This window comes from Bubalus kerabau, chromosome 18 (genome assembly GCF_029407905.1).
Source record: "Bubalus kerabau isolate K-KA32 ecotype Philippines breed swamp buffalo chromosome 18, PCC_UOA_SB_1v2, whole genome shotgun sequence".
Lineage (NCBI taxonomy): Eukaryota > Metazoa > Chordata > Mammalia > Artiodactyla > Bovidae > Bubalus > Bubalus kerabau.
Genome location: NC_073641.1, coordinates 11,992,333 through 12,007,263, shown reverse-complemented (window position 1 = coordinate 12,007,263; position 14,931 = coordinate 11,992,333). Strand labels below are relative to the sequence as shown.

The 14,931-nt window shown below is 39.1% G+C and overlaps 2 protein-coding genes across 5 annotated transcripts in view; one reads left to right on the top strand and one right to left on the bottom strand.

Annotated features, from left to right (window-relative positions):
• The window catches only part of NAIP (NLR family apoptosis inhibitory protein), a 42,692-nt gene extending 32,389 nt beyond the window's left edge, over positions 1-10,303 (top strand). Inside the window, exons 11-15 of the mRNA XM_055554820.1 lie at positions 1,421-1,582; positions 2,700-2,852; positions 3,434-3,520; positions 5,701-5,865; positions 7,825-10,303. Of these exons, the coding sequence (XP_055410795.1) occupies positions 1,421-1,582; positions 2,700-2,852; positions 3,434-3,520; positions 5,701-5,865; positions 7,825-8,198 (941 nt within the window). The 3' untranslated portion in view covers positions 8,199-10,303. The remainder of the gene's footprint in view (positions 1-1,420; positions 1,583-2,699; positions 2,853-3,433; positions 3,521-5,700; positions 5,866-7,824) is intronic.
• Positions 10,304-12,830: 2,527 nt separating this feature from the next.
• Positions 12,831-14,931, bottom strand: part of LOC129632904 (survival motor neuron protein) — a 32,620-nt gene continuing 30,519 nt past the window's right edge. For 2 of the 4 annotated variants that reach the window (XM_055554652.1, XM_055554654.1), the window contains one exon: positions 12,831-13,194. The gene's annotated coding sequence lies outside the window, so the exon portion shown is untranslated. The remainder of the gene's footprint in view (positions 13,195-14,931) is intronic. The other 2 variants (XM_055554651.1, XM_055554653.1) reach the window with 2 other exon arrangements.

The window sequence follows — 14,931 nt, the reverse complement described above, 5'->3', positions numbered from 1 at the left end:
TTGTGATCCACACAGTCAAATGCTTTGGCATAGTCATTACAGCAGAAATAGATGTTTTCCTGGAACTCTGTTGCTTTTTCGGTAATCCAATGGATGTTGGCAATTTGATCTCTGGTTCCTCCGCCTTTTCTAAATCCAGCTTGAACATCTGGAAATTCACGTTTCACGTATTGTTGAAACCTGGCTTGGAGAATTTTGAGCATTACTTTACTAGCGTGTTAGATGAGTGCAATTGTGCGGTAGTTTGAGCGTTCTTTGGCATTGCCTTTCTTTGGGAAAGAATATATTCATTATATGAATATATAATTATATATTATACAATCATAGTGTAATTACATATAATTTTTGTTGTCATGTGGTGTATAAAATATTTTCTCCTGTAAATTTCCCTTTTCACTGTCTTGGTAATGTCCTTCAATCTGTAAAGTTTCAAATTCCAACTAAGTCCAATTTGTCTCTTTTTCTTTTGTGCTAATGCTCTTGGTAGCATATCAAGAATCCAGTTAGGGCGGGGACAAAAAAAAAAAAAAAAAGAATCCACTGTCAAATCCAAAGTCATCTTTTCTTCTAAAGTGTTATACGGTTTTAGCTCTTAAATTTAGGTAGTTGATTCATTTTGAGCTAATTTCATATATGGCGGTGATAGAACTTCTTTTGCATGGAGAAATTCAGTTGTCTGAGCCCCATTCGTTGAGATGTCTCATTTTTCTGAATCCAGAGCGTAATACAGGACTTTTATATAGTAGATGAGAAAGAAAATATTGCCTGCCATATCAGTAAACAAAGGATGTTATAGTCATCAGCAATTGCAATTATACCCAGGAGGGTGAGCACTGAGGAAACTCAGGAAGGAAACAAAGAATACCTTTTATCTAGCAGGCATTAGGCTGCAGCCACCCCAAGGGTGCACCTTGAGGAAACTCAGGACGGGAAAACACAGGATACTGGCTCAAGATAGCTGAGGTGCATATCAAAGGAATGATTTCAGTGAGCCTGGACTCTTGCATCTTCCCATACATAGAAAAGCGCTAAATTCCTTGAGACATCTGGTTTTCCTTTATTGACAGTAATCTTTTGCCCTTTGTTGCAAAACTGCTTCCCCCTAATCTCCTTGGAGCAATTTTCTTAGGCTTACTTGAGATGTTGCCTCCCAGACTTGAAGTCCTAAGAACGTCCAGTGGATAAAATAATTCTCATACTTTTAGGTTGTGCATATATTTTTTTAGTCAACATACTAGTAAATGCTACAAAAAGCATTATTTTCATATATGTGCTTCCTAAAAAAGAATGTCTTATGGTATGTGAAAAGTTTTCATTTGAAAATATGAAAATAGCTTGATGAATCAAAATGACATTTGATTGAAAATTTCCATTTGGAACTCTTTAAATTAATAACGGGAAACTGTGTGCTGCTTTCTAGACCAACTCTTTCTTAGTTTGGACAAATTCTTGTGCCTGAAAGAACTGTCTGTGAATCTGCAACAAGATGTTTTTTCAGTCATTTCTGAAGAATTCCTAAACCTCCACCATATGGAGAAATTATTGATCCAAATTTCATCTAAGTGCAGTCCTTCCAAATTAGGTAAGTGTGGCACTTTGATTTACTTGCTTTTACATCATCTGGAAAAGCTACCTGACCAATAATTAAGAGTTGAAGATCTGAGGGTATAACCTATAATCCAGGTAAATTGTGGGAACAGCACTCATTGTTATTAAAAAAGCAGAGAGCTATTTGTAATTGAGCCTTTACTACATGCTATGAATTATTCTAGCACTTTATAAATATTAACTCATTTAACCTTCAAACCCATTCTACAGGGTAAACTAATCATTTTACATAGGAAAATGGAGTTATAGAAATTAATTAATTTGCTCAAGGTCACCCAGAAAAGGAAATGGTAAATTTGCAATTCAAACACAGGAATTCTAACTCTTAAGTCTGAGCTCTTAAGCAGAGTATACTGCCTCTCCAAAAGTAGTTTGTAGAGTTCTCTCACTCTGTTTTCAAGTTGCTCTTACATTGCCACTTAGCGATCTACCAGATCAGAAGGAAGGAAATCGGCTGATTAGTAGTAATCAGAGGCACTTCCCTGTTTCTCACCAGCCTATTCTCTCGGTTAATGAACAACCTGTACAGCTGTCTTTCTTAAATGTCATGTAGCAAGGTGACGTAGGCATCATCAGTTCCTTAAACACCAAGTTTAAACACTTAGACTAAACACTAGAGACTGAGTGAAAAAAGATAAATCTCTAGTGAACTGACATGCAGATTTGCATGCAAAGAAACCTTGTAGCTGAGGCTGGAAGTAGTAGTTTTCTTATATTTCTCAGCAATTTTTTCATCAAATTTAGGTTTTGCTTCAGAGTTGTCTCTGACTTTGTTTCCTTGCATAGTGTTTCTATAGTGTAAATGTCACATGCAAACTAGTGACATTAGGATATTAGGATATTAAAGCTGAGTCAATGCCATTACTATATGGAGGAGCAAATGGATCCCCAGAGAGGGTCAGTAACGACAGTTCACACAGCACATCAGTTAGTTACAGAACCTGAACCTAAGCCCGAGTCATTACATCATGATGCCTTATTTCGATTCACTATTGCTGAAACAAATAAAGTAATTTTATTAATTTTATATGGTTAATTCAGATAGAACTTTTCAATCTCTGATTTCTGAAATCTGATATTTTATCTGACAGTCAGATTAGTTCAGAATTCTCCAAACCTTCAAGTGTTCCATCTGGAATGTAATAGCTTTTCGGATTTTGAATCTCTTGTGACTGCACTTGCTTCCCGCAAGAAACTTGAAGAAATTAAGTTTTCTGGACAATTTTTTCAAGCCAACCCATTTGGTAAGAGCTATAATTGTAAAATTTTGGTTTAAGATGCTTTTGTGGACAGAATCATTTTTTAATAGTCAAATTTTAAAACATGCATTTGATGGCAGAGAACAAAACCATTGCAATAGATATCTGATCGTAAATGAATTTTCAAATAAGGTATATTTGTTTCCTTAATAGATGTTTAAACATTTCTAGTTATGAGAACTGTTTCCTGAGTAGAGATTTGTGTTATCTAGTTAAGCCATGCTAATCAATTCAATCTGAATTATAGTAATTTCTATCACTTTTGAAATACTCTTTGCTGTGCTTAGTCGCTCAGTCGTGTCCAACTCTTTGTGACCCCATGGGCTGCAGCCTGCCAAGCTCCTCTGTCCATGGGGATTCTCCAGGCAAGAATACTGGAGCAGGTTGCCATTCTCTCCTTCCGGGGATCTTTTCAACCTAGGGATCGAACCCAGATTTCCCACATTGCAGGTGGATTCTTTATCAACTGAGCTACTAGGGAAGCCCCTTTATACTCTATAAATACATTACTTTTTGGTATAAGAAATGTAGCTGACATAACTAAATTTTAATTTTCCCTTTTATAGTCATTGTCTTGCCAAATTTTACTTCTCTGAAGATATTAAAACTTGGGCTCCAATATATTCCAGATAAGGAAACAGCTGAAAAATTTGGTATGTTTATAACACAGTACCTTTTACTTACTCTTGATTCTTTCCCTCCACAAAATCCTATTTTGCATTAGCTATAATAAATTACAATGTTTTAGCTGCCCTTGGTCATTAGGAGGGAGGGATAGCGCTGCTCAACTTTTACCTTCCAAATGCCTTGATTTCACTTTATGTCTTTCAAAGCAATGTTCTTAAAGCAATTCATTTCTTAGAATATTTGTTATCAGTTCACTCAGTCGTGTCCGACTCTTTGCGGCCCCATGAACCGCAGCACACCAGGCCTCCCTTTCTATCAGCAACTCCCAGAGTTCACCCAAACCCATGTCTATGGAGTCGGTGATGCCATCCAACCATCTCATCCTCTGTCGTTCCCTTCTCCTCCTGCCCTCAATCTTTCCCAGCATCAGGGTCTTTTCAAATGAGTCAGCTCTTCACATCAGGTGGCCAAAGTATTGGAGTTTCAGCTTCAACATCAGTCCTTCCAATGAACACCCAGAGCACTATGCAATTTCATTGCCAGGTATCCATCCCAAACAAGCTAAATGCCTGTTGTTTCAAAGTTTTCCAGAATAGGGGGAAAACTACCTTTTAAAGTTATGAACACTCTATGTGAACACCTAGACTTAATAAAATGCTAACTACAGAAACTACCTTTTCTACTTATTTTTTTATGATTACAATAACCATGTATGCTCTGGAAAAATTTCTAACAGGTCTTAGAAGATAAGCGTATTTTTAAAAATTAAGAATTTTTTTCAACAAAAATGTTTCTGAATCAGACAGCCTTCACTCTAGCAGTAAGAAGGGAGCTCTGAGGAGCTGTACAAAATGAAAGACTTTTATAGGCAGAAGGGAGCAGTGAGAAATGATTTAAAGTAGGCAAAAATGCCCGTCAGTCATCGCAAGGTTACTTTCCTTTAGGCGATGGGGATGGCAGATGCTGATTGGTCCATTCCTGATGGACTAGTTTAAGGTTCCATTTCTGGGGAGCCAGAACTGTAATCAGAGTCATGGTTTGGTGACATGGAGCTTGTTGTTTTATTTTTAATCCAGGAAAATATAAGGCTAGTCAGTAGAGATGAGACGCACATAGCAGTAGTGCTATCCAACTTGAGCACACTTAAGGAGCACCTGGATCTCTTCCTTTTCCTTTGTCCATCTTTTGGAGGCAGCTGTGTGTGTAGGGGAGGGGCGTGGGGGCTGGGGCCGAAGAGGCCAGACCAGGGGCCAAGGGGGTGGCCGTTTTCTTCTCCAGGGGGTCTTCCCCGACCCCAGGATTGAACCTGGGTCTCCTGCATTGCAGGTGGATTCTTTACTGTCTGAGCAAATAGGGAAGCCCACAAGGGGAGGCTAGAAGGAACTTTGAGGTCTTAAATTAGAATTGGAAATTACTGGTGTGGACTCGTGGTTTTTAACCTATATAGGTAGATATGGGCATATCTGTATATCTCACTATACATATGTGTATATACATCTCTCAGCTCAGTCAACAGAGACTCAAAAGTACCCTAGTAGTAATGAGCATACCAACTACCCAGATCTTGACTTCTAAATACTGGCGTCCCTAAAAGGAACCAGGGTCCTTGGAGAAATGGCTGATGTAAGAACTGGGACAGCAAAAGGAAAAGCCTGCTACATGGTTTTATGCTAGAAAGTGTTCAAAACATGTCCAGGTATGAGGCTGCAGAAGTAGAGAACTTTCTGGGGAGCAAGTGATCTAAACTGTATCACACTCAGGAGGGGTCAAAGTGAAAAGGCAAGTTATGAGTGGTGGACTGTGAAGTTAGTGCTAGAAACCGCTGAGGAGGACAGCACCGCAGAAGGGAAGGGGCCAAAAGCACTGAGGAGGAGCGCTAAGAGAGTCCAGTAGAAGCTTTGGTCTGAAAGAGGAGATAGCTGGGAATTCTCTGATGGTCCAGTGGTTTAAAAAAAAAAAGGAAATGGGGATGTGAAGTCCATTCTGAACTTCTGGACTTCAGGGCAGGAGGCTGACTGGGGAAGGACAGAAGATTGGTTGTCTAGAGGCAGCAATGAAGATCAAGGTGTAGGCTGACCCCTTTCTCCAGCCTCTGTGCTACATGGAACCTCCTAGAATGTATAGGATTTTGACGCTTTGAATTATTTGGGAACACAGAACATAGTTTTTTCTCTCTCTCTCTTTTTTTTTTGTCTCTTCTGATTAGCCTACGCTTTAGGTTCTTTAAATAACCTGGAAGAATTGATCCTTCCCACGGGGGATGGGATTCATCAAATGGCCAGACTGATCATCCAGCAGTGTCAGCATCTTCAGTGTCTCCAAGGTCTCCAGTTTTTCAAGACTTTGGATGATGACAGCGTGGTAGAAATTGGTGAGCTACCCTCAGATACTCAGCTCACAGGAAAGCCAGTGGTACTACTCAAGCTTTCTGCTGCAAGATGTCTATAAAACCATTTTCCTCTCTAAAAATGTTCAACCCATTTCCCACTTCCTCATTTTCTCTATCATAATGTTCCCTCTAATGTTCTGTGGATTTTTGGTTCATTCTGGTCAGATTTGGGAGTAAAAGAGAGTCTCCTGTTTGAGACTATACAAACCTTCAGTCCACTCTTAACCCATAGTGTTTCAGACAGCTGGCCACATACCCTCCGTATACTCCTTTTTATCAGTCAGTCAGTTCAGTTGCTCAGTCGCGTCCAACTCTTTGTGAACCCATGAACTGCAGCACTCCACCCCTCCCTGTCCATCGCCAACTCCCGGAGTTTACTCAGACTCATGTCCATCGAGTTGGTGATGTCATCCAGCCATCTCACCCTCTGTCGTCCCCTTCTTCTCCCGTCTTCAATCATTCCCAGCATCAGGGTCTTTTCCAATGAGTCAGTTCTTTGCATCAGGTGGCCAAAATATTGGAGTTTCAGCTTCAGCATCAGTCCTTCCAATGAATATTCAGGACTGATTTTCTTTAGGACTGACTGGTTGGATCTCCTTGCAGTCCAAGGGACTCTCAAGAGTCTTCTCCAACACCACATTTCAAAAGCATCAATTCTTTGGTGCTCAGCTTTCTTTAAAGGCCAACTCTCACATCCATACACGACTACTGGAAAAACCATAGCTTTGACTAGACGGACCTTTGTTGGCAAAGTAATGTCTCTGCTTTTGAATATGCTGTCTAGGTTGGTCATAACTTTTCTTCCAAGGAGCAAGCCTCTTTTAATTTCATGGTTGCAGTCCCCATCAGCAGTGATTTTGGAGCCCAGCAAAATAAAGTCCCTCACTGTTTCCACATCTATTTGCCATGAAGTGATGGGACCGGATGCCATGATCTTAGTTTTCTGAATGTTGAGTTTTAAACTGACCTTTTCACTCTCCTCTTTCACTTTCAAGAGGCTCTTTAGTTCTTCTTCGCTTTCTGCCATAAGGGTGGTGTCATCTGTATCTAAGGTTACTGATATTTCTCCTGGCAATCTTGATTCCAGCTTGTGCTTCATCTAGCCCAGCATATACTTTTTTTTAAATTGAAAATTAATACACATAAAGAAAAGTACAAAATCTAAGTATACAGCTTAATGGATTTTCAAGTGAACAGTCTTGTTACTTATACTTGGCTAACAATTACTCTTTAGACTACAATATAGATTATTACATTACAGAAGCTTCCTTTGTGTTCCTTCTGACACTACATTCCCCCTCCTTCTCAAAGGTGACCACTATACTGCTTTCTTTCACCATAAGATTAATTTTACCCGTTTTGAAAATACGTCACGGAATCTTACGCAGGATGTTCTCCTGTGCGTTTTTCCCTACACATTTTTCATTTATCTCTGCCTTTACCTCTATTATCCCCTGGTACTTTCTTTGGATCTAATTTGCTTTTTATTTTTGTTCTAAATTCATTCTTTCTTCTTTCATTCCTTTTAATGTTCTAATGTCCCGAGGTGGACAGTTAGAGCACTCACTTTGGCTTAGCTCTCTCTCACAAGTTCTAGTGTCATATTTTCATTCAGTTCAAAATATTTTCTAATTTTAGTTGTTCATTTTTTTGCCACACCAGTTATTTAGAGATGTATCACTTTTGTTTTTAATCTATGTTCTTATACTTAAAGTGTGTCTCTTATATAGTTTTTAAAAATGTAATTTATTAATCTTTACTACTTCAGTTAGAAGTAAATCTAATGTATTATTAAATTTATATATTTTTATTAAAATTGGGCATTTTCTATTTTAAGTGATGGTGGGAGAAGAGGTGCGTTCAAATAATCTAGCCTACCAGTACTAAAATGGAAGTCCCTATGATTCTGTTCTCATAAATATTTTGCTTTTGTATTTATAGCCAAGGTAGCAATCAATGGAGGTTTCCAGAAACTCAAGCGTCTTGATTTTTCAATGAACCACAAGATTACAGAGGAAGGATACAGAAACTTCTTTCAAACACTGGACAACCTGCCTAACTTGCAAGAGTTAACTATTTCCAGGCATTTCAAAGAATGTATCAAAGTTCAGGCTGCAACAGTCAAGTCTTTGAGTCAATGTGTGTTAAGGCTGCCAAGCCTCTTGAGACTTAACATGTTAAGTTGGCTCCTGGATGCAGAAGACATCACACTGCTTACTGCCACGATAAAAAAGCACCCTCAGTCTAAACATTTCATCCTTTCCTGGAAATGGATACTGCCATTCTCTCCAATCATTCAGGAACCTATTAGCTAAAATCTACTAAATCAAGAAAATTTTTGTCAATAATTCTAAAAACTGTTGGATAAAATTTTGGATAATGTTATCCAAAAACTTTTTATTAAATGCTGCATACAAAAGAGTAAAATGCATAAAGCATGTACTATAAAAAACCCCAAACAGCCTGCTTACCCATTACTGAGCGTAAGAAACAGAGTATTACCAGTGACTCTGAAGTCCCTAAATGATCCTCCCCAATCAAAGATCAGCCCTTTAATCAAATTTACACATCCAACTCTTCATTACTCAGCTCATATAGGGCTTTCAGACTAACTTCGGTAAACGGTTAACAAAGCCACAGGGAGGAGTGGGGAGAATGGTGTATCCATCGTAAAGCCACAATATGAAAGGAATATTCAAGTTATTACAAAAATGGCTAATTTAAGGACTGCATCTGTTTCACACATAGGTGTGACAAGAGATATTCCTTAATCCTTGTAGTGTCTGTTTTTGTACATTTACTTTAGTGTGGCAGGGTTTATGTATACCTTCCTTTTATCTACTGCAGAAGAAATAGGATTTAGGGCAAATGCTCATATTCTGGAGCCCTTTGATTCAGTGCTTATTGTAGAAGCAGAAAGTAGTTTAGAATTTAGCATTATTGGAAATTAGCTAAATCTGCGGTTTTAAAAATACTGAGTATCAATGTTTTTTTAGATGTTTGAGAATCTAACATATACATTTATAATGGCCTTAAAGTCTTATGTATCCACTTTGCTCAAGAACATATTTTGTCAGTGACTTTATATTGTTCAAGGTATTACATCTGATGTCAATGTCTACATCTGTGCCTGTGTCCAAAATTTCACTATTAGTTAATCAGTGGAGCGTTCTGAATGGCTAGAAGGCCGTTCCAAATTCATAATGCTAGTGTAAGCTGGAAAACAACCATTCTTGTACACTGATTTTTATTTTTACCACAAAACATAGGACTGTATATATGGTTATGATTCTATTTGTTTAAAAAATGTACTCTCATGTTTCTAGATGCATTAAGAATTTCTGCAAAGAATATACAAGAAAAATTTTAACAGTGGTAACTATTTTAAATGATTAGAAAAGGGATAGGAAGGCATTCCTTTTTCCTTTTTGTACTGTTTTTTGTTTTACAAGCGCCTGTTTTGTATTTAAAATATAAAATTAGTTTAGCATTACCACGTGAATAATTGCTCTGTAGAGTGAGATTACTGGAAGCTGAGAAGGGCTATCTTCTCGTCTGATTTTATATCTAATACTTTTGTAATCAGAAAGGTTTTAAGTACTGTATCAGAGTCCAACTGGGAGATAGAAACCACCTAGTAACTTGGGGAGTTTACTATTAAGAGTTATTTACTGTAATAGGCAATTGTAATTGGAGTAATCCTTGTTACTCCAAGCATCGACATAGGGAATAGCCTACTGGCTTTTCACATTAGGGTGCGACAGAGCACCCAAAGGACCAACCCCAGGACTGAGATCTGGACCTCAAGAGAGAAGGCACAGCCATGGACAACAAAGGTTGGCTAAATTAAAGAGCTGCAACCCAAGAAGGTGTAAGCTTGGAGCACTTTGCTTAGAAACTTTGGGGGTGCCGGAGGAAGCCTTCTATATGGGGTGCTAAGTGCTGCTGGCCACTAGGTACTGCGGAAGCCAGGTGCTGCACAAGGGTGTAGAGCCCATGAGCTCCAAGTACCTGCTGGAGAGGTACACTGGACCCAGAAGGAGGCCCGTGCCCCTCCTGTCAACAGCACCCTCTACTGACAAAGCTTTTCACTGTACCTGCTGACAAGGGAGGGATATTTACAAGGTCCAGATCCATTACTGCAGAGCAGGCAGTGAAGGCTGGATTTGGACATGAAGGCAATAACGTCGAAGTGGTACAAGTATTACTTATTACATTTCACAGTTCTGACCTAAAGGAAAAAGAACCTAGTTAAATTTAAGATTGAGAGCATATGTACATTCAGGTTTATCCTGTCATAGAAAAACTTCCTAAATACACAAGAAACTGGTATTAATGATGCATTTCAGGGAGAGGGGCAGGATAGTGGGCAGGGTAGGGAGGTTTACTTTACATACAATCATCTGAATTCTGCACTATATACATGTACTATTAAACATGATACTTGAAAAAACTAACAGGACTCCATGCAAATTATTTGTCCAGAGCTTCTGCTAAGGACTTCCAGTATAAAGCAGGGGGCAGTGGGAATTCCTGGCGGTCCAGTAGTTAGGACTGCTTTCACCCTCAAGGGCCCAAGTTCAATCCCTGCTCCAGGAACTAAGATCTCACAGGACACAGAGCAAACCCCCCACCCTGGAAAGCAGGGAGCCGCAAAGTATGACCGCAGACTATAGACTATGAGCTTAGAGTATTTCTTACATTTTTAGAGGCCCACAAAACTGTCTCCTGTCACCCTGTTTGTTTAACCTATATGCTGAGCACATCATGAGAAATGCCGGGCTGGATGAGTTACAAGCTAGAATCAAGATAGGCAGGAGAAACATCAACAGCCTCAGAAATGTGGATGATACCCCTCTAATGGCAGAAAGTGAAGAGGAACTAAAGAGACTCTTGATGAGAGTGAAGGAGGAGAGTGATAGAGCCTGCTTAATAAAAAAGTTATGATCATGGCATCTGGCCCCACTACTGCATGGCATATTGAAGGGGAAAAGATGGAAATTGTGACGGATTTCCTCTTCTTGGGCTCCAAAATCACTGCGGATGGTGACTGCAGCCATGAGATCAGGAAACGATTGCTTCTCGGCAGGAAAGCGATGACAAACCTAGACACATGTTGAAAAGCAGAGACGTCGCTCTGCCGACAAAGGTCCGTATAGTCAAGGCTGTGGTCTGCCCGGTGGTCACATGTGGTTGTGAGAGCTGGACTGTAAGGAAGGCAGAGCACCAAAGAATTGGTGCCTTTGAACTGTGGTGCTGGAGAATTCTCCCACTTGCTCAGGCGAAAAACCTTGGGAGTCATCCTGGACTCCTCTCTTTCCAGCTCCACATGGACTCTATTGGCAAACCCTGAGCTCTACTTGGAAAATACACTCAGATCCAAGTCCTACTCAGCCTGCTCTTTCTTGAAACTTCTCCTCTATTTTCAACAAAGCAGTCAGAAGTTTTTTTTAAATTATTTTTTTGGCCACACCACTCTGCATATGGGATCTGAGTTCCCCAACCAGGGATCACACCCGTGCCCCTATAATGGAAGTGCAGAGTCCTAACCACTGGACCAAGGAACTCACCCAGAAGCTTCTTCTTATGCATCTGATCACACAATACCTTTGGTTCAAAAACTTTCCAGTGAATTCCTAGCTCCAAGAAATGTTGAAGACGTTGCAATGGTCTACATATGACCTGACCCCTGGATACCTCTCTTAACTCCATTTCTTTCATCTCTCCTTGCTTACTTCCACCCCAGCCAAGCTGGTTTCTTTGCTGTTCCCTGAACATGGTAAACACTCTTGTCTTAGGGCCTCTGCACCTGTTATTTTCTTTGCTTGGGAAGTTCTTTCTCTATATACATGAATGGCTCTCATTTTCTTTGGCTGTCTGTTCAAATGTCACCTCAGTTAGGAGTTCCCTGTTCTTTTTTTAACAAGTGTCCCTGCTTCCAATCCCAATCTGCCCAACCCCCTTTCCTATTTCCCTTTCCTCTATGACATGAATCACTATGTGCTACTTTATAAATTTCATGTGCTTACTAGCTAGTTCCCACAACTGTTAAGCAGGAAAATTCATCTGTGTTGTTCCCAAGCACGTAGAAGAGTGCCTCACACAAAGTCAAATAACTATTTGCTGAAATGAATGACTTTCCTGAACGTACAACTATTCTCCAACCATATTAGGTATTAAGGAAGGTAACATCCGAAACTCTTACAAGGCAAATAAGCTACCTTCAGAACTCAATTTAACCTGGCACATTTTAGGCATTTAATATATTAGGTGCTTGTTATGCAAAATGATGACTCTATTTACCCTGTACAAAAAATTCTGTAAAGCTCCCTTATCAATCACTTGAATATTCACTTATGTATTCAATAAATACTAATATGCTCGGCACATGCAGTTTGCCCAAGCAAAACCTCTGAAAGAAATAGCACTTATCATATTAACATCTCCCACAGCTAAATGGACCAGGGAGAATCTCAGGCTTTGGACACCAGTGCTTTAGACTGAACTAAACCAGTATTATGTTCTACCTCTCTAGAGAGTTTGAACAGAGAGACTCACATAGATACAGTCAAATGGATGGCAGATGCAACTGCAAGGCGGGGTGAAGACAACGGCTTGGGCAATCATGTCAGGCAGGGTACGTGAGGAAGGTGTGGAGGAGGCTAGGAGAGAGGCAGGCAGGCAAGAAAAGGTGCTGGAGGAGAATGACAGTATGACTTCTGAGCAACAGAACACAGGCTTAGCGCCCAAGCAGCCAGGCCCAGTCCTCTGACATTCGGCTTCAGACAGGCTTTCTGCCCTAACCTTGGATTATCAGCAACACTGTTTTACAGTTGGTTGTATCTTTACAATACTATCCTTTACCCAAAAATGCCTAAGTTGTTCTTTTTACATCTTTCCCTAGGCTCCAACTTACCATATGTATTCCACAGAAAAGCATTCAGATAGTCAAGTTTTTTTAAAAAGTTATTTATTTTTAAAGGCATTAATAAAAAGCTTAACATACTTACTAAGAAAGTTACAATATACAAATGGGCTCAGCTGCAATTTTGACGGATTGACTTTCTGCACTGTGTGTGACCTTGAGTTTCTTTTAATCATATTTCTGTTGTTCAGTTATTCAAACTGATTATTCCCTTAAAATATGTTTATTTAAGCATGAGTCACATGCAACAAGGGAAACGCAGATGACATGCACCCATCCAAGTGTGCATGAAGAAAATGATGAAACATTTGTTCACTTCAACCAGGGCACATCAAAATACCATCTCCTTGGGAGACAGCTACACCTGAATCTGAAAGATAAAAAACCTAAATACAATCATGAATCTAAACAAAACCTATTTTCATATAAAATCATGAAGAGAGAAAACAGCAACACCGTCATCAGGGTAAATAAAACTAGAATAAAAATGTGCTAATGTAAAAGACAATGTAATACTAATTTCGATCTTTATGGGATAGTTAGGTATTTAGACAAACTGTGAGATTCATTTGAAGGAATAGACAAGAGTATTCTTTAAAAAAAATCTTAAGGACTACTGGTATCTGATTTGTCCTAACAGAATTTAAGACATATTAAAAATAATGATCAAACTTATGTGTTAAAAAGAACAGTAATTAGACCAACACAAATGACATTCTACAATTACAGTAACAATAAAACCAGACATTAAACCCAACTACCTAAAATTAAAATTTACTAAAAATTTCTAGAATTAAAAACAATTTTGAAATTTGGAATATCTAGAAAACAAGAATTCTACAGAATCAACTAAATTTTCAGAGAAAAATTTATGGTCCTGAAATGTCCATTTTAATAAATAACAGATTGGAAGACATTTTTAAAAACGTGTATGGAAAGCAGAGAGTGGAAATCAATCCTGAGTATATCACCTGGGTCCAATTTTAATTTTTGTGTTTGTTTTTCTTTCTTTCTTTATTGGCTGAGTCTTGCCTTAGTTCCCTGATTAGGGACTAAACCCAAGCCATAGCAGTGAAAGCACCAAACCCTAATCACTGGACCACCAGGGAATTCCCATTTTTGAGTTTCTTATTCAAGCAGTTCTAACTATTTATAAGGATTCAGGACTCACTCTGAGTGATCTGCCAAAGAACAAAGATTAAAAAAATTTTAATTTATTAAAAAAAAAAAAACTATCTTGCAGTTGAGCTGTAACTCTACTGGACTCTTTCATAAATCTACAATGTAGAATCTTAGTGATTTTATTATCCCTTACTTGAAACATTCTGTTAGTCTTCATCTCAGGATTTAACTCACTGTGGCAGCCAGCCTTCAAGAGAGTCCCCAGTGATACCTGCCCTTATCTAATCCCCTCCCATTGGCTGTGGGCTGCACTTCGTCAAAAGGATAGAAAAAGGTGAAAGTGATGGCCTGTGATTCAGAGACCAAGTCATAAAGTGTATGGGGTGTTGATCACTCTGCACTGGATCACTCACTCTGGAGAAGCCGACTGTTATCTGCTTGTGAGGACTCTCAGGCTGCCTATGGAGGGTCCCAAAGAGCAAGAGAGCCTCCTGACAACAACCATGCGGGGGGGCTTGAAGCAGCCGCTCCAGCCCCAGAACTCTGAGATGATCACTGCCTTGAGGCTGATGCCTTGCATTCTTAGGAGAACTACCCACCTCAGTTGCCCTTGCATTTCTGACCCATAGAAACTAGAGATAAATAAATAAATATCTGCTGTTTCAAGGTGCTAAATTTTAGGATGATTTGTTATGGAGCAACAGATAACACATTCACCAATGACCTCGAGCTGTGCTTAAAAAAAAAAAAAAAGACTAAAAATAAGAACATGAAAGGATGGAATCACCGAAAAGGATGATGAAATAAATCATTAGCAGTGAAATGAACATCACTGTTACACCATCCTTCAGTATTTCTATTCTGTTGTCCAAAATATCGGATTATCTTTCAAGAAGTGTTAATGGAAGTCTAGAGACACCATCCTTGTAATCTTTTTTTTCTATAAGCTTTTTTTGATCACAGTTGAAAATTCAGACCTTTTCATTTTTCTGTCCATAAAA